This window comes from Pinus tabuliformis, chromosome 9, assembly GCF_031772625.1.
Source record: "Pinus tabuliformis cultivar Carrire ecotype Pingquan chromosome 9, CPIR1, whole genome shotgun sequence".
NCBI lineage: Eukaryota > Viridiplantae > Streptophyta > Pinopsida > Pinales > Pinaceae > Pinus > Pinus tabuliformis.
The window spans coordinates 983,608,405-983,633,108 of record NC_142307.1 but is presented as its reverse complement, the minus strand read 5'-3'; the positions used below and the strand labels follow the sequence as shown (position 1 = coordinate 983,633,108).

The window sequence follows — 24,704 nt, the reverse complement described above, 5'->3', positions numbered from 1 at the left end:
TACCTGTTTAGGCTAATGTTATTTTTCTAGGGTAAAATGGTGCTTGACATGTTGGAGTTTGGGTGAGGTATTTGGGAAGTATGTGACACTTGGAATTTTTGCATTGCCCTTTTAGGGTTCTTTTAATCTGTTTTCTTTCACTTATGTCACTGTTATTGCTTTAAATTTGTTTTCAACTACTTTGAGACTCTTGTAAATACTCTGTTTTAATTTGCTTTCTCGTTTATCAGGGTCTAATCTGTGGCCTTGGTTCTTCTTCATTTAATCTAGTTGCTCCCGTTGTTTGCAGGTTCATGTGCTAAGATTTTTATTGTAGTATTTTTGTTGCACATAGTGGGCATTGGGGTATTTATCCAAAGCCATACTGAAAAAATAAGACTTCTATCGTATGAAAAAATAAATATTCATGGCAGATGTACCAGAGTCTCTGCAACAAGACAAGGATGAACAGGGAACTGATAAAAATTGCTGTGATGGCAAATTTCAGAAAGAGATGGACATTGATGACATGGAAGAGGAATATTCTGAAAGCAGCATAGATGATGAGGAAGAAAATTTATCTGATAATGTAGCTATCAATAATATGGGTACTATTCCTCAAGGGCAAGCATGCATGGCTGTTACAGTTGAAGGCATTGAGCATGCTAATTCAGTTGGTTGTGGAAGGAATGGCAGGGAAGGCAGTGAAGAGGTCACTGCTGCTGAAGATATGGGGCATGTATCCATAGAAAATATAAGAGAACAAGGTCGTAATAGGAAAAGTTCGGAGCAATTGCTTGCTTTGTATGAACAAGAAGGGCTGTTGGAAGATGATGAAGATGACGATGATGTGGACTGGGAGCCTTTTGAAGGTGTCACTGTGCAGATGAAATGGTATTGCACCAATTGCACAATGGTCAATTCCGATGATTCAGTCCACTGTGATGTATGGCCACTTGCCCAGTTATATTTGATTTAAACAGATTTATTTTAATGATTGCGTGCTTGTTTATGTTCTAATCTGTTTGGAGCTTGATCCAAGGTTAGCTCCATGGAAATTTATACATTCATTTCTGACAAGAAATATGCTATCTGTATCCCTTAAGTCATGTGGAGAACATCGCAATTCAGACATTCTCAGGCAGGGATTCTTAGCATCACCCTATCTACCTGCAGAAAGCCCAAGCAGTTCAGATGTTCCAGACGAGAGGCTAGAAGGTGATTATTATAGTCTTTTGCTTGAAATATATTCTATATGATACATGCTCTAATATAGTATACATTTTAGCTTAGATTTAGTATTTTTGAGACTTTCTGTTATGACTTTATCTACTTTTCTAAATCAATCAATTCGTGGCATTTGATATTTCTTGTTCTGATCTACTTGTTTGCTGTTGTAATGTGAATTTTATCTTACTTATCATCTATGACTGGTGTCATGAGAACATTTACTTCAGGGCATGTTCAGTGAATCAACCCACTCATTTATGAAATTATATGTGGGTCTTGAACATGTGCTATATTGTATAGTCTTTGGCAGCTAATTGAAAGATTAGTATGTCTTCTTGTGGCCAATATTGCCAATGGGACTGCTGTTAATTTTAGATTACAATGATATGTTCTATGCTTAAGCACAATTTGCTTCCATGTTCCTTTAGCAGCCCAATGGCAATTTCCAATTATATCCAATAGCAATCACATTAACTTATAAACATTGACAGTCAATGCAGATAGAACATAAATTCATATGCAGAAAACAAGCCAAGACAAGAGGACACAAGATGTGGCGGATGCCAGTGACAAACCCCAATGTGGGGAAACCCTTTGATCAAATCTTCTTATTATTCTTCAATAATTCAGCAGAGAGAGAGAGTACAATTATCATAAGTACAAGCACAAAACAGATCTGCCAAATCAGCAGACAAACCAGCGGTCAATGTAGCCCTAACCAGAAAGTCAACAGTGGTCAAAGCTGTCCCAAAATGTCTTCCAAACAGCAGTCCAATTCGGTCTTCCAGGTGAGTCAAAGTCAACCCAAAACAATTCGGTCAAACCCAGTCAAAGGAGATAGAAACACTGTTGTAATTTTCTGCTGTCAAATCTGAAGTCAACTTGTACCAAAGTCCTTGATTTCTGTGCCAATAAATGCGGCCTAGAGAAATCAGAATTCTGGCCCAAAAACTGAGGTCAACGCTGGTCAATTCCGCTTTGGTCAAGCTCTGAAACTTTGACCCGTTTTTCCCCTGAAAAACTCGGCCTCCTGCCACACGTGCAAAGAAGAGAAGCTGCCTCCCAGAAGTACGAACCAAATAAGAGAAGAGAGAGATGATGTGATGTGTGATGAGTGAATGTCCAAATGAGGGAAGGGTCACTCCTATTTATACAATTCGTTGAGGGTGAGGAGACCCATCCATTGGGCTTCATGAGCCTACATTTGACTGAGGCCGACCTTGACAATTTGTCCATAAGAAGAATAAATTCATAATTCCATTTTTGTTTGTCAGAATGAGATGATCTTTATATCAAAATTGTACCTCTCCGAAAGAGGAATCCAATGCAATAATCATCTTCATCATATGAGCTGTCTAAGGTGGAAGTGGGCCCTAGTTGCCAATTTTAACACTCCCTCTCAACTAGGGAGTATTCCACCTGCCAATCCATCAACATGCCAACATATCATCCTGAACTATTAGGCCATCACCGCTCTGCTCTGCTGATCCATGAAGTAATAATGAAGAAGAAGTGATCGAGAGTGTATCATACCACTCTCCACTCACTAAAGTTAGTCCTTGGTCCTAGATCAAGTTGTTGAACACCATGCATCCTAGTCAAAGGGAGTATGATAGTACATGATGCGTCCATCAGTAGTGCTGTGGTCCCTAACCAACTTTTCCCAACTAATTGGCTAGATGAGAGGCACTTCCCATGAGTCTCAGACTCTATTGGTAGGATGTATGTTGGGGCATCAACAGGAGAAGGTGAACAACTCATCCTACTCATATGACATAGGAGAAGGTGAACCACTCATCCTTCTCATATGTCGTAGGAGAAGGTGAACCACTCATCCTATGCATACGTCAATCGTAGGGGAAGGTGAACCACTCACCCTACATACATGTGTTCGGGTAGGGGAAGGTGAACCACTCACCCTACACACATGTCAACCATAATGGGGTATCACAGGGGAAGGTGAACCACTCACCCTGTATCCAGCGCACCACTAGGGGAAGGTGAACCACTCACCCTATGGTCGCTCATAGCTTGCTCCAAGAAGTAACCCATTCCCCTAGGAGCTCCTAGAGCTCTGTGTTCAACTCATACAAGACCCTCATAAGAGGGTCGTTCCACGACTTCAAGTCTCTCTCAGAAGGTTAAGAATTTGACCTTCCCCAAAGGCTTAGTGGGAATCTCTGCAACCTGCTCATCTGTTCTAATATGTTGGAGCCTCACTGCTTCTCGTTGTACCATATCTAGGTAAAGTGGTACCTGATATCAATGTGCTTGGATCGGTCGTGGAACACGGGATACTTTGATAAACGAAACCCACTTTGGTTGTCGTAGAAGATCACAGTGGTATCTAGCACATGCTCAAATAGCTCACTGAAGAACTTCTTCAACCAGACTGCGTCACAACAGGCCATACTCGTAGCAATGTATTCGGCCTCGACATTGCTTAGTGCAAATGATTTCTGCTTCCTGTTCATCCAAGATATAGAAGCAGAGCCAAAAGAGAAGCAACACCCATACATGCTCTTACAATCCACCACACTGCCAGCCCAGTCAACATCTGTATATCCATATAGACTCAAACTCCAGACAGTGTATCTCAGTCCATAGTGGATTGTGCTCCGGAGATATCTCAAGAGATTCTTGGTAGCAATCCAATGAATGTGATGAAGCTCAACCATCTATTGACTCAATGTGTTCACAACGAAGCATATGTCAGGACGGGAGTTGACCAAAAACATCAGGGCTCCCACAAGTTGACGATACTTGAAAGGGTTCACCAATTTCGGGCCCAACAACACTTCCACATAAATTTTTAAAGTTGAGTTCCATCAGAGTAGTCACGAACTTGCAGTTGACCATCCCACATCTCTCAAGTAGCTTCACAATATATTTTCCTTGAGAAAGGAAAATCTCACTTGGCTTTTGTCAAACCTCCAACCCTAGGAAATAATGCATCAGTCCTAGGTCTTTCATCTCGAACTCGGAAGCCAAATCCCTCTTGCATTGATGAATGAGAGGGTCACCACCTGTTAGAAAGAGATCATCCACATAAAGGACTAGAATGAGAGGTCTGTCCTTTTCAACCTTGAAGTATAGGTTCGGGTTATCATCGCTTCTTGTAAATCCCAGCTTCATAAGATAGCTATCAATCCTCTCGTACCAAGCTCTAGGGGCTTGCTTCAACCCATAGAGGGCTTTCTTGAACCTGCATACATGTGTCTCACGATCTTGAACGTCGAACCCCTCGAGTTGTTCCACATACACTTCCTCCTTGAGGGAACCATGCAAGAAGGCAATTTTGACATTCATCTGGTGAAAGTTCCATCCTTGCAAGGCAGCAAGGCCTATGATCGAACAGATGGTGGTATATTGGGGTCTATGTTGAATTTCCACGACATTGGGTATAGGTTAGAGTCTTAAAATCATTGACGCTACCAAACCAAGAATCTCAACCATATACTACTTTGCATAGCGGAAATATAAAGCAGTAAATCACATATGCACAAATATGCACGGTTTTTAACAAAATTGTACAATAATGTACAATCACCAATCTTCGTTATATTAAACCAAATCTGAATAATACAACAATTTATGGTGTACAAGATACAATGACAAACTTCGTTGCACAGCTTCGATGTTGTATCTTGTCCTGCTAGTCCTTCACTCCCGTACCACTCACTAGTAGTGCCTTAGTCCATCAAGGCCACTACACACCGAGACTCCAAGAGGGCTGCCACCTAACAATGCTGCAAGTCACCTCTGTTGCATGTACACGAGCTCATCAAACTACTCTCTAGGCTGGCCAATACTTGAGCTCCAATCTGCCTTCTAGTAGCTTCTTTCAGCAAGGGACAACAAGCAAGCAAGGTGCAGCGAACACATAGGCCAGGATGGCAACATGGTGCAACAATGGCATATAATGCAGTACAATGATGGGTACAATCATGATTAATGAAGTGTGATGAGATGCAACATAGTGATGATGGGTGCAGCATGGTGTAGCGCGATGAGGTGCAACATGATGATGAAATGCAACACAACGATAGGTGAAGGAGTCACCTTGGAGAATCAGTTGAAGCAGCATGTCTTCAACCGATCTCATGTATCATCTTCTTAAAGATGATCTATGCTCTTATCTAGATAAGTCAAAGTGTTGACTTCTGTTGTAAACGTACTATCTCTCTCTCTCTCTCTCTGTTTAACTATTGAAGAACATATAAGAAGAATTGATCAAGGGTTTCCCCACATTGGGGTTTGTCCCTGGCTAGCGCCACATCTTGTGTCCTCTTGTCTTGGCTTGTCTTCTGTGATTTATGTTTATGTTCTATCTGCAGTTTACTTTAATGCTGATGCGATTGCTAATCTGGAAAAGATATGGATCTAACTGTGAAAATTGAAATAAATTGCTCTAAGTATAGAACATACCTAAAATTTAACAATCCAACACATCAAATTGTTGCTCTTCAAGTCTGTTTTGCTGTTGTTGTGATAGTGACTGGTTAGGGCACCTTAGACTACTGTGACAACCCTCAAACAGTCACCCAACAACCCTTAAATAAATATGTCCTCTCCTAGTGTGAGCCTTCTTCCTCCACACTGAAGTTTAGGGTACAAAACAACCCCAAAAACTGCCCATGCTATCACTTGCTGTGGTGGTAAGGACTGCGGCCTACCACACAGCCTTGTTGTAGCTTACGACACCCTCCAAACAGAGTTTCCAGCCCATACAATAAGCACCAAAAGCTTGAAACTCACCTCCCGTGCCTCGACCCTCTAGGAAGGTACCTCTACCTTCCTAACAGTAACTCGGCCTCCACAAAATGACGTTGAACCAATGTCCAAAACCCACGTTGTTCTGTCCTCTTTGCTGCGACTAAAACAGAGAAGTCCTCCTCTTCAACGAGCTCTCTTGATATATAGGTGTTGCACTTTTTGGATGCTTAGAATGACTCCACTTCACCTCATATTATACACAACATGAGGGCTCCACAAATTCATGAAGGGACACATCTATTGGTTAAATTTTACATCAAGCCTACGTGACTTGAAAGCCAATAATTACTAGTCAACTTCAAAATTCATAACTTCGTTTCTAGAGCTTCGATTTGAGTGATCTTTGAAGTGTTGGAATCGCCTCGCTAAGCTCTATCACCTCAAATTTTCCCAAGCTTAAATTCATCATAGTTTTGATCCAAATCCCAATGGGTGCAAAACCCCATGCTTGGGTTCTAAGCCCACAAGTGACCCTTGTGGTGCTTTGCCCTCCAAACCCTGAACCCTAGGGCTTGGAGTACCTCCGAAGCTACACAAATTAACAGTCTACTCCTTCCTTTTGAGAGAAGCCTCGAGCTACAAATCTGGCCTTGAATTTCACAACACTCTCATCAGCTCCATGTTTGATCTTGTAGAGCCATTTCAAAATGACCACTAATTTGTCCTTGGGTCTAGGAACCACATCCCAGACATCATTCTTCATGATCGACTCATACTCTTCATTCATCGCATCCTTCTAAACCTGTTGCTTCACGACTTCTTCGAATGTACAAGGCTCAGATTGTACAATGGTACTCTTGGCAACTAAGTACCCTTAGTACCTATTCGACTTCTTGCTTTCACGAAATGTCCCCCTCTGTGGAATGTGTTTCTCGACATCTTCAAGAGTATCTTTGAGCCATAAAGGTCTTTTTCTTGAAGTAGAGGGCTCACTAGGAGGTGGATCAATGGGATCCATCGGACCTTCAACATTGGGCATCAGATGGAGGTTCATCCTGCGTATCAACATCATCATTGGCCTTCCTAGGAATAGGAAGATCTCGAATCTTTCTAAGAGCAAAATCTTCATCAAAAGTGACATCATGACTTAATTCCACTTCCCTTTGACCAAACACATAGATTCTATATGTCTTCGAAGTTTCACTGTAGCCCACAAATGTTCCTTTCTTCCCAGATGCATCTAGTTTTTATCTTTTGTCTTTCGGCACATGAAAGTATACGGGACAACCAAAAAATCTAAAATGAGAAACATCAGTGTTCTTACTGGTGAATACTTCTTCGGGTGTCTTGAAGTCCAAAGCTTGATGTGGGCATCGATTTTGGACATACACAATGGTGTTGGCAACTTCTCCACATAAGAATTTTGAAAGACCTTGATTATGAAGCATAGCTCGGGTCACTTCAATGATAGTACGATTCTTCCTTTCGACAACACCATTTTGTTCAGGAGTATATGTAGTGGTAGTCTCCCTCTTAATGCCAACTTCTCTACAATAGTCTTTGAATTCATTAGACTCATATTCGGTCCCATTATCGGTCTTTAGAATTTTGATCTTCTTCCTTGTTTGATTCTCGACCAAGGCTTTGAAGGAGAGGAACCATTTGAATACTTCATTCTTCTTCTTTAAGAAATAGATCCATGTCTTGCGAGAGAAGTCATCCACAAAAATAGCATAATACAAATATCCACCCAAAGATGTCACAGGCAACATACCTGATAGATCAGAATGGACCAATTGAAGAATATCAGTGGTTTGAGTCTCACTTTAGGGGAATGGTCCCCTTGTATGTTTTCCAACTTCACATCCCTGACAAACACCTTCATGATTTAAATTGAACTCGAGCACCCTTGTGACCATTTTCCTTGCATCGGATAAGGCTTTGAAATGAAGGTGAGCAAATATTTGGTGCCATAATTCAGATTGAAGAGAGGTGTCACAAATCATTGCTCCCAACGGATTTCCTCCAACCTAATAAAGACCTTCAACCTTGAATCCTAGAGTGAATGCATCTCTTGGATTCCTTTGCCAAAGACGAACCTTCCCATCAATGACTGTCACGTTAAAACCTTTGTCTTCCATCGCAGAAATAGAAACTAAGTTCTTTTTCAAATCAGGTACATATAACACTTAATGTAAGTGGAAGGTTTGACCTTGATTTAAGTGAAGAGTAACGGTCCCAATTCCTTTCACGGGATAAGTGCTATTATCCCCAAGTATAACCTCCATATTTGTCTTATTTTCAACCAAGTTAGAGAGGGTCTCCTTGTACCCAGTGAAGTGCCTTGAGGCACCACTATCAATCAACCAATTGTCTAATGTATTCGGAGGAGAGGCAGTGGAGAGGGCAAAATTAAGATAAAATTCGTTTCTCAACTTCTTGGGAGGACGACCACCTCCATTTCGAGCAGCAGGGGCATTCCTCTTTCCTTTGTTATTGAACCTGTTGTTACTTTGATTGCCATTGCCTTTGAAGTTGTTGCTATTATTATCATCATCTCTTGGAGTATCCTTCTTGTGAGGACATTCTCTAGCGAAGTGGCCAAACTTGTTACAATTGAAGCACCTTCCTTTCCTTCCTTCTTTGAATCCCGGCTTGAACCCTTGTCCTTGATTCCTTGGACCAACATTGTTCCTTCTCTTAGAATGAGCAGAGAAGGCGGTAGGTTTGTTTCCATTTGAGGGCTTGTCTCTTTCCATCATCCTTATTTCTTCTTGAGTGCATCTGGCCAATAGTTCATCAAATCCCAGAATCCTGTCATTGTTGAGGATGGTAGTGTTAAACACATCCCAATCTCTTGTAAGACCACCAAGAGCAATAAGAGTAAGCTCCCTCTCATTCTTGATCTCGTTTATCCGCATGAAGTAGGATTGGATGTATTCTCCTCTATCCATCTTGATATCTTTCGACTTGTTCTTGAGAAAGAGAACTTGATTTGCATTATTTACTTTGAACATCCTAACCAGCTTGTCATACATCTCCTTAGATGTTTCCAAATAAAAAATATAAGCAACCAAAGGCTTATGAATGGAATCATCAATGATCTTCTTAGCTTTTACCTCACCTTTCTTGTACTTGGTTTGTGTAGCAGCGGATGCATTTGAAGGAGGCTCTGCTATTCTTCCTTTGACATAGTCCATGGCATCATTCTTTTCCAAAGTCAAATCCAAAGTCATCTTCCATGCATGATAGTTAGACTCGTCCTTAAGGCTGTCTTCGGATTTGAAGAAAGATGTAGTCGTCATTGGGACTAGTTCCAAGTCCTCGTCCAACAACTTTTGTTAGTGATTGCTTTGCTTCACTCTTCCTTGGGCTTTGTCTTCACCTGATCTATGATACCATGTTAATTTTAGATAACAATGGTATGTTCTATGCTTAAGCATAATTTACTTCAATGTTCCTTTAGCAACCTAATGACAATTTCCAATTATATCCAGTAGCAATCACGTTAACTTATAAACATTGACAGTAAATGCAGATAGAACATAAAATCATATGCAGAAAACAAGCCAAGACAAGAGGACACAAGATGTGGCGGATGCTAGGGACAAACCCCAATGTGGGGAAACCCTTTGATCAAGTCTTCTTATTATTCTTCAATAGTTCAACAGAGAGAGAGTGTAAATATCACAAGTACAAGCCCAAAACAAATATGCCAAACCAACAGACAAACCAGCAATCAATGCAGCGCTAATCAGAAAGTCAATGGTGGTCAAAGCTATCCCAAAATGTCCTCCAAACAACAACCCAATTCAGTCTTCTAGGTGAGTGAAAGTCAACCCAAGACAATTCGGTCAAACCCAGTCAAATGAGAGAGAAACACCGTTGCAAGTTTTTGCAGTCAAATCTGAAGTCAACTTGTCCCAAACTCCTCGATTTTTGTGCCAATAAATGCAACCTAGAGAATTTTGAATTTTGGCCCAAAAACCGAGGCCAACGCTGGTCAAATTCCCCTTGGTCAATGCTCTGAAACTTTGACTTGTTTTGCCCCAGAAAAACTCGACCTCCTGCACACGTGCAAAGAATAGAAGCTGCCTTCCAGAAGTACAAACCAAATAAGAGAAGAGAGAGATGATGTGATGTGTGATGAGTGAATGTCCAAATGAGGGAAGGGTCACTCCTATTTATACAATTTGTTGAGGGTGAGGAGACCCATCCATTGGGCTTCATGAGCCTACCTTTGATTGAGGCCGACCTTGACAATTTGTCTATAAGAAGAATAAATTTATAATTCCATTTCCGCTTGTCAGAATGAGATGATCTTTATATCAAAATTGTACCTCTTCGAAAGAGGAATCCAATGCAATAATCATCTTCATCATATGAGTTGTCCTAAGGTGGAAGTTGGCCCTAGTTGCCAATTTTAACAACTGCAATAAAACTGTAGACCAAAAGAGCCTAAAACATCTCCAAAAACAAGTTAGAAACCAAAAGAGAACAAGGCGTGAAATACTAAAGTAGGCTTTAAAATAAATACCATGAATCACTAGAAGGCTCAATTGGGTAAAGGGGGCATGTATCTGAAGGAGGGTGTCAAGTTAGAAGCCTTGGATCAGAAGCAGCCAATGAAATTGGACTGAGTACAGATCACCTAGTGTTTCTCCTAACAAGTCTGGGAAAGTTGTTGATGAGATTTGTTGGAAATACTGAGAGGGGAGTGAATCAATATTTCATTTCAATTAGTTAATTTTAATTCCATAGAGCATTAATTATTATTAACATTAGATCAAAAATAAATTAGGAACACCATTCAATAATGCACAACATCCAAGACAATACACGTGATTTTTAGGTGGAAACCCTTTTGGGAAAAAAAACCACTGAATGCTTTTAATACAGTTCTTTGAGATTACGTCAACAAGAAGCTCGAACTTGCCCTAGCACCACCATGTTGCCTTGAAGTGTGCTTAGATTCCAACTTGAAGGAGACTCCAATCTTCACCTTGCACCACCCTACCACCTATAAGATAGAAGATAAAGAATAGGATTGATCACTACTGCTGCCCTATCATGATATTTTCTAATTCTTGATTTCTTTTTGCTTCTCTCTTCTAGCTTCTTTTCTATTGAAAGGAAGATCGTTGTCTCAATTTTGTAATAGTCTTCTTGCACAACTAGTCTCCTTGCTTTTGCAAAATAAAGCTTTGTTTTGATCTATTCTATCTATTTGCATTTGGCAATATTTTGATGGTCTTCTTGTGCAATATTATAAAATTTATGAGCCTTTTCTTTGGTTATAAATCTGACATTTAAAGTGCTTTTTGTCTACTTTATTTCTTCATGCAAAAGCTAATTTTGGAGATAATTCCACCACCTCCGGCAAAAAATATTTTATAACTTCTTTGGCCACTAATTTGCTGGCCAACAACAACCATTGCATGCTTATTCTTGTGTGTTATTTTGCATATTTACAAAAGGATCAATGCATGCAAGACAAGGGACTCCCTTGTGGTTGGGAAGTGCCAGCCCAAATGAAGAGGAAAGTGTGCATGCGACACAAAGGGCGAATTTTCCTTCATGTTGCATTGAGTAATCTTATTATAGATCTAGTAAGCAATCCAATTTCCGAAGGGGTAAATATATGTGTTAACAATTACCTCCTTATATACTCCATATTATCTTCCCTAAGGACATTACATTCCATTATGCTTTGCATGTTTTGTCCCAGAAACATGGAATAAGCCATATCAATGTTGCAAACATTAGCATCAAGATAAAATCAACAAGGGTCTGAAAAAGAAAAAATTCGTTGAAATCGAGAAAACATCGGTAAAAATCAGCAAACATTGGCTAGGCCAAAAAATTTGCATTTTCTCAATTTTTTCGCGATAAAATAGGGATGTTTGCAAGCTACCATATAATGACCTACTAAGCAAATATAACCAACTAGTAGAATGCATTACTATCTATCCATCGTCGTGAAATGTGGTCATGGAGTCCAATTGTGGCCTTTCTTCATTGATCTTGATTCTGTTTGTTCATTGGGTTCCATGTTGTCTTTGTGCTACTCTGATATCTCCTTGCATTGCTTTTAGTGCTACTTGTGCCTCCTAAGTACATTAAATTCCATCCCCCTTTTCACGTTTCATACCCGAAACATGAGAAGAAGCCATATAATATGACTTGCTAAGCAATGTAACCAACTAGTACCATGCACAAGCATCCATCCATCTTAGTGAAATGTGGACTTGGGGTTCCACGATAGCCTTTCCTCCTTGATCTTGATTTTGGTTGCTCCTTGGGTTACATGTTGTTGTTGTGCTACTTTTGATGTCTCCATGCGTTTATTTTATTCCAACACATGCCTCCATACTGGTTGCCTTTCTGGTTCCATGTTGATCCATAGTAAGTTTGTTGACATTGACACACTTGCATTGATGACTGTTGTATTTCCTCGTGTTGTGGGTGATGATATATAGAAACCTTAGCTATTGGTTCTTCTTTTTTTTGACCCTTCAACTTGTGGTACCTGTTTCCTACCAAAAGTGGGTGACCCCATAAGAGAGTTTTTCTCCTTGACAACTCTTCAGCCGATAGCCAACAACCCCTGACAACCACCAGTTTACCTGATTCATTGTGCCAGTTGATCTCCGCTCCCTGGATCAGTCATATGTCCCCTCGCCCATCTATCGAGAGCAAATGTTTGAAGGTGGGCAATCCAATCCTAAAGGTATGTTTTTCATTGTGCAATCAAGTGCTTATGCTTGTTTTTCCTTGGGCATATTGAGCATGGATTATTGGGTGAATTGGAAGGAAGGGTTTTGACTGTAGTTTTGTTCCCTCACCTTAAATGGGGGGTTAATCCTCATTCTAGTCCCGTGGGATCTCCCCTATTGGCTTATGGCTTTAGGAAGGGCACTAGTTGGGAAACCCAGTGTTTTAAAAACCGGCCGTTTTGAAACCGAAACGGCCGAGTTGAACCGAGTTGAAGCCTTGAGGAGTGACCCGGTAGAAAAACGAGTCCGGGAGGCCGAGTCGTGTCTGACTCGGCCGAGTTATTGCATGACTCGGCCGAGTCAGTCATGACTCGGTCAACCCGGCCGTTTCCACATCTACTCGGCCGAGTCATTAAATTCGGCCAGTCACCCAAAGAAACAACAATTTTTCTAATTTTTTTTTAACTTTTTAACATTTAGCTGATTGTTGGGGACTCCAAGGTGTTTTCTAAATTGGTTAAGTGCTATTTGGGGTCCATTCCCCTCTCCTAGTATTGATATGATGTTCAAATTTCATGGTAATGTTAAATTCTTAAAGTAAAAGTGACATTCTCCTTAATCTTCATTTTCATCCTTTTACTTAAATTTTTAACATTACCATGAAATGACTCAGGATGTTTAAGAGTGGTTCCAGCCTCATTGGATTTCATATGGAGAAAGTAGAATTTTAGATTTCATTCAAAATCCAGCAGACTTATCATTTTTTCAGGGTTTTAGAATTGGAGGATTGCAATGTTTCCATTGAATTTTGTCATGTATTAGGGTATGGAACTCGTATTTAATCAAGAGCACCAATCCCTCTGTGTACCTTGATGTTAGTGACATTGGTTGTTGAACTCCTCTGGGATTCGCTCTCAAACCCGGAGCTTCTGAAAATGTCGCTTCTGCTCCCGTTTTCGCTCTCGCTCCCCACTTCCGCTCCTGCTCCCAAGTAACACTGAGCCAGATGATGTTGGCAACTCTAGCAGTAGCCAGTACTGGTCACAGACTTTTGTTGTAGAGGCCATTTATATCAGCATATCATCATCGTGTATGTATTGGACAGTGCACTAGGTGTTATTTTGATATAATGGATATATTCATGAGCCTACTTTGATCATATGTTGTCTTCTATCTATATTCTAATGCTGTGTGTTTGAAAACATGAATGAAAATCTTTAAAATTATGTGTTTTTATAAAAAATAAATATTTAATGTATTTTTTACAATGACCGAGTCATTGAAATCGAGCCGGCCGAGTCGATACCGAGTCGGAGTCGGAGTCGGAGTCGACCCTCGGCCGAGTCGGAGTCGGAGTCGACCCTCGGCCGAGTCGGAGTCGGAGTCGGAGTTTTAAACATTGGGGAAACCCTGATTTTGGTAGTGCGGTGCTGCTTTCCCATTTCACATTTTTCACTCCCCTCTGCACATTACAATCCTTATTTCATCATCTTCCCTCTTTGGGTCCACATGACAATTGGGTCCACAAGGCACCAGTACACCCACTCACCTTGTCCATATGTTTGGCTCGGACCTAGAACTGTTGCCCCAAAGGTTCATGCAGCGAAAAGAACGTTAAAAACATATCATGGCCACAATCAAGAAACAAAAGAAAAGAATATCATAAAATGCAAAAGATGGCCAAGACATTCAATATAGCACGTGGGCAAAAGCCAAACATGAGCTTTACCCCTTCATCATGGCCATCACCCTGGTTCCTAGGGCCCTTGAGTGCCCCACACATCATTAAGGAACCCATGCACGTCCCAACCCTTGGTGGGTGATGAATTGCCCCACCTTAAGGGGGTAATAGTTGTTGCATATCTCTCACAACATGCTCTTATTTCCTAGAGCCCTGAGTAGTAATACAAAGAAAAATCATAAAAAGGCAAAAGGCAAATAATGAAGGGTGGAAAAATAAAGGCCGGGGTAACTCATGTATCCATGATTGCTCCCTCCTACATCTATAGACCCAAATATGTGGACATCCCTCATCATTGCCATCCTTGAACCCATGGCATTTGGCTTTGAGACCCCCATGTCCCCATCCATCTCATCATTATTCACATGACCCCTATCAATTTAAGGACAGACCTTGGATCTATCTTTCTCCTTAGGGGCTGGGAACACCTAATAGGATTGTTTATTAGCCACTCCTACCTAGGGAGGTAACACTATTACAAGTTTAAAACCCCAAGTTTGAAAGGGAAGCTCACTATGAAGTCTTAATGTGCCCTTGATTAACAAGCTTGGTTCACTTAGATGCACTAATTAATTATTGTACCTGATGGCGAGGAAGCGCATTGGATCTTATTGGTAAGTGGCAGGTGGTTTCATCATGGGTTGGGCAACTTAATTAGGGCCCAATCCCCCTAGAGGATCATATTGACGCTCGTAGGGGATGTGTTAGAGCATCATTTAATACCATGGGCACCTTCAACACCCTTAGTAGTGTGCCCATTGCCCATATTATTCGTGAGAGGATCCACTTGGACTGGTGTGCCTTGGCTGGCTAAGCATATTATGGTTGTTGATCCAAGGCCCAAAGGAGGTTTGTTTGGACTGGTGTGCCTTGGCTGGCTAAGCATATTATGGTTGTTGATCCAAGGCCCAAAGGAGGTTTGTTTGGACTGGTGTGCCTTGGCTGGCTAAGCATATTATGGTTGTTGATCCAAGGCCCAAAGGAGGTTTGTCTTACCCTTGAGACATGGGAGGGCAAGCACCATCGAACGTCATCATTGGAGCAGTACAAGCTTTTCTATTATCATGAGTCCTATGAGACCAGTTCTTGTGCCCCAAACCCAATTTGGGGCCCCACATGATGACTTGCATGGAGACTAAGGGGCCATCCCCTTGTTCGAGATTTATAGAGCCCTCTCTCACATTTTGGCACAAAGAGGACTCAATGTGGCCCTCCAACAACCCTACATCAACATGACATCATCAATTCAGCTAGCATTTGGATGGCTAATTTATAATTTGTGAAAGCTACTTGGTCGGCTTGTGACCAAGGCTTGTTTCTTGCCCATTATTTTAATGTTTTGGGGGCTAATTAGGCTAATTTGACTTAGTGAGACTCATATAAATAGAACTCACTCTCATTTTTGAGAGATCATCATCACACTTGGATTGGTTCTCTTGTAAAAGAACTCACTTTTTATTTGGAGCTATTGGAGACTCTTTTGATGCGTTTCAATGTGTGGAAGATGATTCACTTTTCTTCTTCTTGAATGATGGATGGATATATTGCATGTCTCTTTTAAGTGCTTACTGTTGATGGAATTTTTCTTTGAAAATTGTTTAATGTATGGAATTGCTGCTCTAGAATATGCAAATTTGTGCCCTAATTGTTGAAGATTAAATTTGGAAAGCTTTTCTAGTAGAGTATTGCATATGTTATCCAATGCAAGGCATGCAATGAATGTAACTAGTGAATGAATGTCTTTGATATCTTCATGGAACTCCATTATATCTTAAGGGGTAAATGTTTGAAATTGGTACCTAAGGCATCGATTTTGAGTCTCCTTAGAATACATTCTCTTATCTTAAGCATATCAAGACTCCATTGCTCAAAGGACTAGGCACTAGTCCAAGGATTTTGGTGATCAAACTCCTCTTTCTCCATGTTTTCTCCTCCTAAATTTCTCTCCCTAAAGGTAGGGTGAAAATCTAGGGTTTGCAACAAAATTTTAGGGAGGTGATTTTTCGGGAATCTGAGGGTCCAAACATTAAGGTTAGGGTCTAAGCTACCTATGCTCCAAGTTTGGTGGGCATCCGCACGAGTTTCATCCATGAAATCTTTTGCCCTAGGTGCTACTTCAAGAAGGAAAACATAGGTTTTTCTCTCTCACCTTGGGAACTCCTTTGAGAGTTGTATGAACATAGTATTCGGTGGAATAAATCTCAAGAAGCCCTCTCTTCTCCTTGCATTCACCTTAGGAGTGCCTTGGAAGTGTTTCTTCCCACAATTTTTTCTAAAACCTTGGGTCTATCGCAAGTCTTTCTTAGGTCTCTCAAAGGGAGCGAAGAGCTTCTTGGAAGTGTTAGAGCATCACATAGAGCTTCTTTGAGAGGTCGTACCCTATCACTTAAGAATCTTGATCTTAGGAATATATATCATCATCATAAATCTCAAACCCTAAGTCTTGATCTCCTCCTAGGCCTTTCTTGGAGAGCCTGTAGCTTCCTAAAAGCATTGAGCCACTGTTGAGTCTATCCTTGAATGGGCATTGTGGAATCACATCATACCTAAATCATTGATCTATTCATTCTAAGTGATTCCCTTCCTACGAGACTCCTCCCATCAATGAAAATCTGTAAAGAGCAGGGGACTTTGATTAAGGTGACAATGGGTGATTGTCCCATTGTTGTCACTTATTCTAGTAGTTTTCCCTTCCTCAGGGCCATGCTAGATTGTGTAGTAACAATACCGTTAAGTCATGTAATGCCTTGACTTCTTCCTTTTTATGCCCTTCGTAGGGCTTTTCTTCAAGTGCTTCTATAGGATTTTGTTTTGGTTTTTTTTTTGGTAGGTAAGCACCCACGGGGATTTGAACCAGTGACCTATCGCAAGGAGTGCCTTAACGGTGCATCCATTCACCGTCAATCCAAAGCCCCGTGGGCTTGTTTGTTTTGTTTTATTCTTCTTCTTTATTAATTTATTTTGCCTTCTTTATCTCTGATTCAACGATGGACCCTTTATTTGATGTGTCATTAGGTACATCAATTAGTTCCCTTGAAAGGACTTCTTTGTTTGAACCTTTGGGCCTTCTTGTTTAGTAAGACAAATATCTTGCTATGTAATTTTCCTTTTCTTGCACCAAAGGTTCTAAAACTTCTTTTGCACACCAATAATTACTGAACCAAACTAGTAAATCCAAGTATATCCCAAAACAATGTCCATTTCATATATATGTATAGGATGAGAAATTGAATGCAACACATATTTATCTGTGGTTATCTTCAAATCTTTAAAAATTTGAACATTTTCACCCTCAACTTGTGTGATTTAATTATGTTTTGTGGGAACTTATAATCTGTAACAAAGTTAACATTGTGCTTGCTACTAGGTTTTATAGAAATAATAACATTTTCCTATTGAGTGCATCCATGAACCTGTGATAAGTTGTCACATGAAAATAAACCCCTAGTGCTCTATGTATTGCTAGTGCCATTAGACCACTTGTCTAAATATATTTGTTCATATTTTGTTCATTTGGAATTGGAATATTTTCATCAAGTTAAATGAGTCACGCCATATAAGTGCTTCATCTATTTGATGAGTATACGTATTTGCTTTCCAATTTGTTGGATATTTTAACTTGATCCATTTTATACATTCTTCAATATTAGGATCATCAATTCATTTTGTAAAATACATCTTTCCTGTGAAAACCCAGAAATAGTACTAGGGTTTTGAAGAAACAAGTTACTTTTTGATTGTGGTTCTTTGCCTGGCTGCAATTTGAGGTGATTATTGTAAAATGATTAGAACTTTTGTGATACTTCTTGGATTGGCTGTTATGACCAAAATTATAAAATGTCATGTCCACTTTGCAACTATTGGCATTATTTTGATTGAAATATGGTTACTCGATTAGAAAATATCTAATTTGGAAACAACATAGATGTCTCATAATGGAGGCTTGTGTGGTTCATGATTAAAGCAAAACTCTTCTGGATAAATCACATCGTTGTTTTAGGATCAATGCGTTTCGAACCCCTACTGAGGTTCACAATCAGGAAAAACCCCAAAATTATTGATTTAAAATCTGTTATAGCTTCACTTCCCAAACTTCAATTTGGATGATTTTTTTTGAAATCAATTTTTGGTTCGGGAGGAACTTATTAGATCTATAAACTAGTTTCTTTAGATTTTGCATAGAAAGTTTTAGAAATCAATTTGAATGTTTTCATTCTCTTCTTTGTTGAAAAAATTGAAAAAAGAGAAAAAAATCTTCCTCTTTTTGTCCAAGAAAGAGCGCCAATACCTCTTGTAGTAAACCTTGATATATAAAAGGATCAAGCCTTAAGCTTGAGAATTAAACCCTCATCTTCAAAAAATACAAAACATTCAAACATAAACAACACAAGAATATAGAGAGTAACCCTTAAGGTAGGATAAAACCATCAAGCACTCCTTATGAAAGGAATCACTCCACAAGTTACACTTGCTAAAATAATCAACGCCTAACCTTCAACGTATATCAATACAATAACACTCATGTATTTACCCTTTGTCATGAGTATTCCTAAGGTTCTATTCCACTACATCTTATTATTATATGACTTCCTCTTAAATTCGTAGTGTGCCTAGTTATTACCTATTAACTACCAAGTGGGCAATTCCATGATTATGGCTAATTTACATTCATTATTCCCTTGAGTATCTCCCTAGATGCCCCATATTATCCTCCCTAAATACGTTACAAAGGTTTATGATTGAGTGATGAGGGTCTTTGATGTGCCAGTGTCTTAGAGCAACTGAAAAGGGCCTCCCTTGGAACTAAGTCAAACACTTTCTGAAAGTATATAAAACGACACGAGACTTTCAAAAAGTGATGCCTTGCCTCCTTGATGATGACTTTGAGGGTAACAATAAAATTAATAATTTGATGCCTGGGACAAAAGCTTGCTTGGCCTTTGTCCCTCAAGTGGCGTCTCTTAAGCTTCACTGATGGTTGCAGATAAAGGGTGATGCTATAGAGTTTGGAGAACATGTTTCGTACCATGATCATCCTATAGTTATTTGGATTAGCCCTGGAACCTACACAAAAGAAATGGTGTGGTGGGTTTGGGCATGTGGGAATATTAAGCAAACAACATGGTTGGACAAATCAACAATGTAACTTATAGGTGGATGTGTGCCATGTTTGAAGTATATCTCGTGGAATCCCCTTCCTCTTTGATCACTATAATGGAGTTCAACTCCCACACTACGTCCAAGATATGTGAATTGAAAAATAAGTTGCACAAGGACGAAGGGGAGGTGACCACAATATGAGGTTGTTGAAGGACTTTGTATAGTATAAGGTATATGAGTGAAAGGGGGTTGGGGGTCATTATGTATAGGGAGGTGTGAATAGCAAGGGAAGAGAGGACAATAGAAGATTTTGGGAGAGAAGAAGGTTTGCTCATAGGTCACGTCTCTTCTAGGAAATGAAGCTATGTTTCTTACACAAATGAGTGAATGATGGGGTCTTCATAATTGGAGGTAGGAGGTGGGATCGTGTAGGAGGGCATAGTGGATTTTCTTGTGGTAGTTTTTCTGCTCCTTGTTGTACCAACGATTCATAGGACACAATTTAGAATTGGGTGGTGAAGGAGCAGATTGGGTGACATTGTGATAGAATTTTAGGGTTGCTTTAAGATGGTTGAGCAAAGTAGATTATATTTGGAAGATGTGGAGTTGGTAGAGGTAGGAAGAGTTGGTTTAGGGGTTGTTGTAGAACAAGGAAGTGGTTTAGGGGTTGGTGGGGGAAGAGGGGGGGTTGACGGGAGGTCAGTCTAGAGGTGGAAAGAGAAGAGGGTACGTTCTACTAAAGGGATCAAAGTGATAGAGGATTGGTAGATAAATATAATAATGACTTGGTTGGCTAGGACATGGTTGAGAATAATAGCTTCTCAGTTGCGACGAAAACAAGAGAAACTCTTAGAATTTGGGCAGGTGATTTAGAACAACTCATGGATCTCATCAAGATGCAAAAGGTGTTTGTTTTATGGTGAAGCATGCTCTAAGATTTTGTTTGAAATGATGGCAAGATCCACTGAGGCCATGTCAATCTTGAAGAGGCAGAGAACATCTTTAGACCTATCGTGAAGTGGAATTTGCTGATCCCTAGTATGGGCATTGAAATCCCTCAAGAGGATGAGATCTTCGTGGTCAAGTATTGGACAATATTCGGATACAAGTCAATATAAGCATCCTTGTATGAATTCCTATGATAGGCAAAGTCTCAAAGTCTAATTACATGGGGGGAAATAGTAGACGACAATGTGAATATCTTGGGGTAGGGGAGCCATACCAGTAATCAAGATCCACATGAACCAAGTCAAATCATCTAATGCAATCAAGGTGACTTTGCCCTAGAGAAAATCTTGAAATGGCAAGCTAAGCGTTTTGAAACTTGGACACTAGTCGAAGTCTAGGTTTCTTGTCGACACATTCGAAAACATTGATACCTAGGATGTTGAGGAAGTGGGTAAATGGGATTTGCATGGGTGTCTGTCAAGAGGTAAATATCTGAAAGTTTGAGGGCTTGTAAAGATCCTGATTAGGACCGAAAGGCCCCGTTGTAGTTCTGATAGCCAACAAAAATTTTCGGGGTCCTCCTCTTGACCCACTTGGGGCATCATTTAGAATGAGGTTGGGACCACTCGAGGAGGGAGGGAGGGGGAATGTGTAGATTCTTGAACCATTTCTCTATGGTCTCTAATAATCACCCATTTACCTACTTTTCATGCTACATATACTTGATCTTGGGACTTTTTTAGTTTTTCCACATGGGAACATATGATGTTAGTGTCTAGGAGGATCTTATTGGGAAGTGGAAAGAGAATCCACTTGGCACAGAGAGGCTTCAACTTGTTCGCCAATGTTTGCAATTCAAGGAAAAAGAGTGGAAATTCTATGTCATATCTCACTCTCTGTTGAAAAATGTAACTAGGTTTGGTCTTCATAATTATCATTGTACTTGTATCAATATGTATTTCATGTAAAAACAAAGGAAAGAATATATATATAATTTTCTAGTCAAAGCATGTTCTTCATGCTTATAGGGTTTATTGAGTCAAAAAGAAAATATGTCATTTGTCAAAGTCCCATTTGGACTATTTGTAAGGAAAATATTTTATTTTATTTTATTTTGAGTCAAAAATAGTCATTTTGTCACCAGAAGACCAAGTCGGCCCTGCCTGGACAAGTCGGCTCAAAAGAGGCAACTACTTGACCTCTTGGACAACTATAAATATAAGTATAGTGTTCAAAACCGAAACTAGTGACCGGACCGGTCCACCTATCAAACCGAGTTTCAAACCAAAACTGGTCAAACCGGGATTGGTCAGATCTCAATGAACAAATCTTTAAAAAAATACACGAAATAATTAATTTTTAATGAAAAAAACTATTTTTCATATTTAAAACCATGATTCCAAACTAATAGAGGGGAAATGTGCAAAGTTTGTTCATCTATATACCATGTAAAGGTGAATATATCAAAATGGCACCGAGTGCAATATATATCAGCGACAAAGTACATAATCAATGAGGCTCTAAATGTTCTCTAGAGTCCAAACACAATGCTACAAGCTATGGGGCCACTAGCCTACTACAAGTCTACATATCAGTGATCAACATGATCACTCCTCGTCATGATCAAACTCATCACCACTACTAGACATAGGATTATCAACATGAGCTACATAAATAATTTGGCTCAGAGTTTGAGGACTCCTAAGACTCCTTTGCAACCTCAGTAGTAGTAGCAACTAAACTAGACATCAAAACTACAAATCACTGATCAACATGATCACTCATGAAACTCATCATTGATTCAGCGCTACTAGAAATGGGATCATCAACAAGAGATACATAAACATCATCTAGCTCAAAGTCTTCAGACTTGGATTGCTTAACCTTATAATATGATAGAAATTGAAAAAGTTTACCATGCCTAACCAATGATTTTAGTTTGAGTGAAGGGTTCATTTCCTCAATCTTTTAATGTGGTAGAAAAAGCTTAGCATGCCTAACCAGTTATTTTCCTTTGAGTGAAGGGTACTATTTTGTTAAGGCCATGGTAGAGGAGTTCAACAATCAATACTACCAACATCAACAAAGTTCAACAATCAATGCCACCAACATCACGATACTTAAAGGGCTTCATGCTCTTGATCAAATGCCAATCTCAAACACTCACGCATGACAGAATCAAATGGAAACATTGCAAATTCCCATACCATGAAATCCTGGAAACCATTAAGTCTGCTGAATTTTGAGTGAAATCTAAAATTCTAGTTTCTCCATATGAAATCCAATCAGCACTCTCAAACATCCCGAGTCATTTCATGGTTATGTTAAAAATTTAAGTATTACTTTAAGAATTTAACATTACCATTGATTGCCAATGTTGCTAGGGTTGAGATGTGTGAGGCAAATGAGAGGGGAGACATTATTTTCTTGGAGGGCCTGTTTTTGGAGGGAAACAGCCCCAAGTTTCCCTCAAAACTGCTTCAAAACTCACAAAACCACAATTTGTGGGATCTACGACCGGCCTGGCAATAAACCAGCTGGTTTATGGGAAAACCGACCGGTTTATGCCTGGTCAGACCAATCAACCGGGAGGTCTGCTCAAATAACCCGGTTTTTTCAACCGGTTTGGTGGCCTGGGCTAATGAACTGGTCGGTTTGACTGGTTTACGGTTCAAACCGACTGATTTTGAATACTATGAATAGAAGAGACTTTGACCTCATTTGATCACTCACTCAATTCATTGATTTCTGTGCGAAGAAAGAAGAAGAAAGAGAGTGAAGGCCAAGGAGAGAGAAGAAGAATCAGAGAAGGAAAAATAAAACTTTGCTTGTTTCCGTTCATACGTGCGAAGGTGTGGAGGCAACTCTGCGAATTACAGGGCTGAAATTCTTGTTTTTGTTCACATGTGCAAAGGTGCTGGGGTAACTCTGCGAAGTTGCAGGTCCGAAATTCTGTACTTAATCAGATTTGACAAGGTTTGAGTTTTGTTGACTTGGATTTGGTTGGAGGAGATTTGAAGGAGGGCTGGCTTGGTTCTTTGTGGAGGTCTTGGTCTTGGGTCTTGGATATCTCACTTTGATCTGATTCTATAAGAAGAGAAGTTGTTTGGGTTTTCCCCCTTGTGGGGTTTTGCCCTGGCTTGGAGCCTACATCTTGTGTTCTTTGTCTTTTGTGATCTTCATGTACTTTATGTTTTGGTAATTGCTTGATGAAGAAGACATAATAAAAGTAATAAAAGCCAACATGCATTCACAAGTAATTATCAAGATAGAAGAATCAACCCTAATCTACTAGCTTATTGATTTTTGAACACTCTCAAGGTTAAGATGAAGAGGGCCTAGGGTGTCTTGAAGGAAATAAGTTCTTGCTTGCAGAGAGTTCACCTGAGCTGAGTTTGGGGGAAAGAGAAGGAAATGCAAGGGGTTAAAAGAACTTTAAATTCAGAGCTTATGACAAAATCCAGCAGCTGATGAAGAGATGTGGTGCAAAAGAAGCCTCCATAGTAATTCCAATTTGGTGGAATGGGAGGAATGTCAGAGGAGATGTTTTTCTAACTCTTCTAGTTTTTGCTCTGTTTAAAGGCTTTTTGGTAGATACCACTTGTGGAGACTTGAGACAAACACAAAATGGGCAAACATGGACAATATGATCAGGGTACATACCACATTTGATCAGTTACTAATGATTTTCTCCAATAAGGGAAAGGACTGGCAGGATAGTATTTAAAGGAGGAACCAAAAAAATTAAATTGTCTCTTGGTAAGCTATGGAAAAGTATCATCATTTGTATTTAGACTGCTGGCCCCCCATTTGTCTAACATACAAATGGGTGATTGCTGCATTTAGAGACCCTACCATTTGCATTGATTAAAGATGTTAAATTTGAAAGTATAATTAATTATGGCGTTTAGTTGCAGTGGATAGATAGTTAGGTCAGGTATGCAGGTTAATAGATAATTTTCTTGTGTCTGTTTTAGAGTTAAGAGAGCAGAAATATCACTGTACAATGCAACTTTTCTTGGGGGATTTCTATGTTGCGACAAGAAATTTGAATCTGCAAACCCAGAACTGCGTTGTCCTGCTGTTTAGTCATTAGCGAAGCTCTAGTTTGTTTCCTATTAACTGCTCCAATTATCTTGTATTAAATCTATGGTTCTTCTGGATAGTGAAACCGGAGCAAAGGGTTAGGGTGTCTGCCATGACGTGTCCCTAATATTTGCAGTCAAAACTTCCAAAGCTTTTGAGATACTTAGTCTCACGTTATTTGAGTTGTA

The 24,704-nt window shown here is 39.8% G+C and overlaps 1 protein-coding gene across 6 annotated transcripts in view; it reads left to right on the top strand.

Annotated features, from left to right (window-relative positions):
• The first annotated feature begins 357 nt into the window (after positions 1-357).
• The window catches only part of LOC149152027 (histone deacetylase 15-like), a 135,747-nt gene continuing 111,400 nt past the window's right edge, over positions 358-24,704 (top strand). For 5 of the 6 annotated variants that reach the window (XM_089440187.1, XM_089440184.1, XM_089440182.1 and 2 more), the window contains exons 1-2: positions 358-925; positions 1,086-1,197. In XM_089440187.1, coding sequence (XP_089296313.1) covers positions 407-925; positions 1,086-1,197 — 631 coding nt within the window. In that variant the 5' untranslated portion in view covers positions 358-406. The remainder of the gene's footprint in view (positions 926-1,085; positions 1,198-24,704) is intronic. The other variant, XM_089440188.1, reaches the window with a different exon arrangement.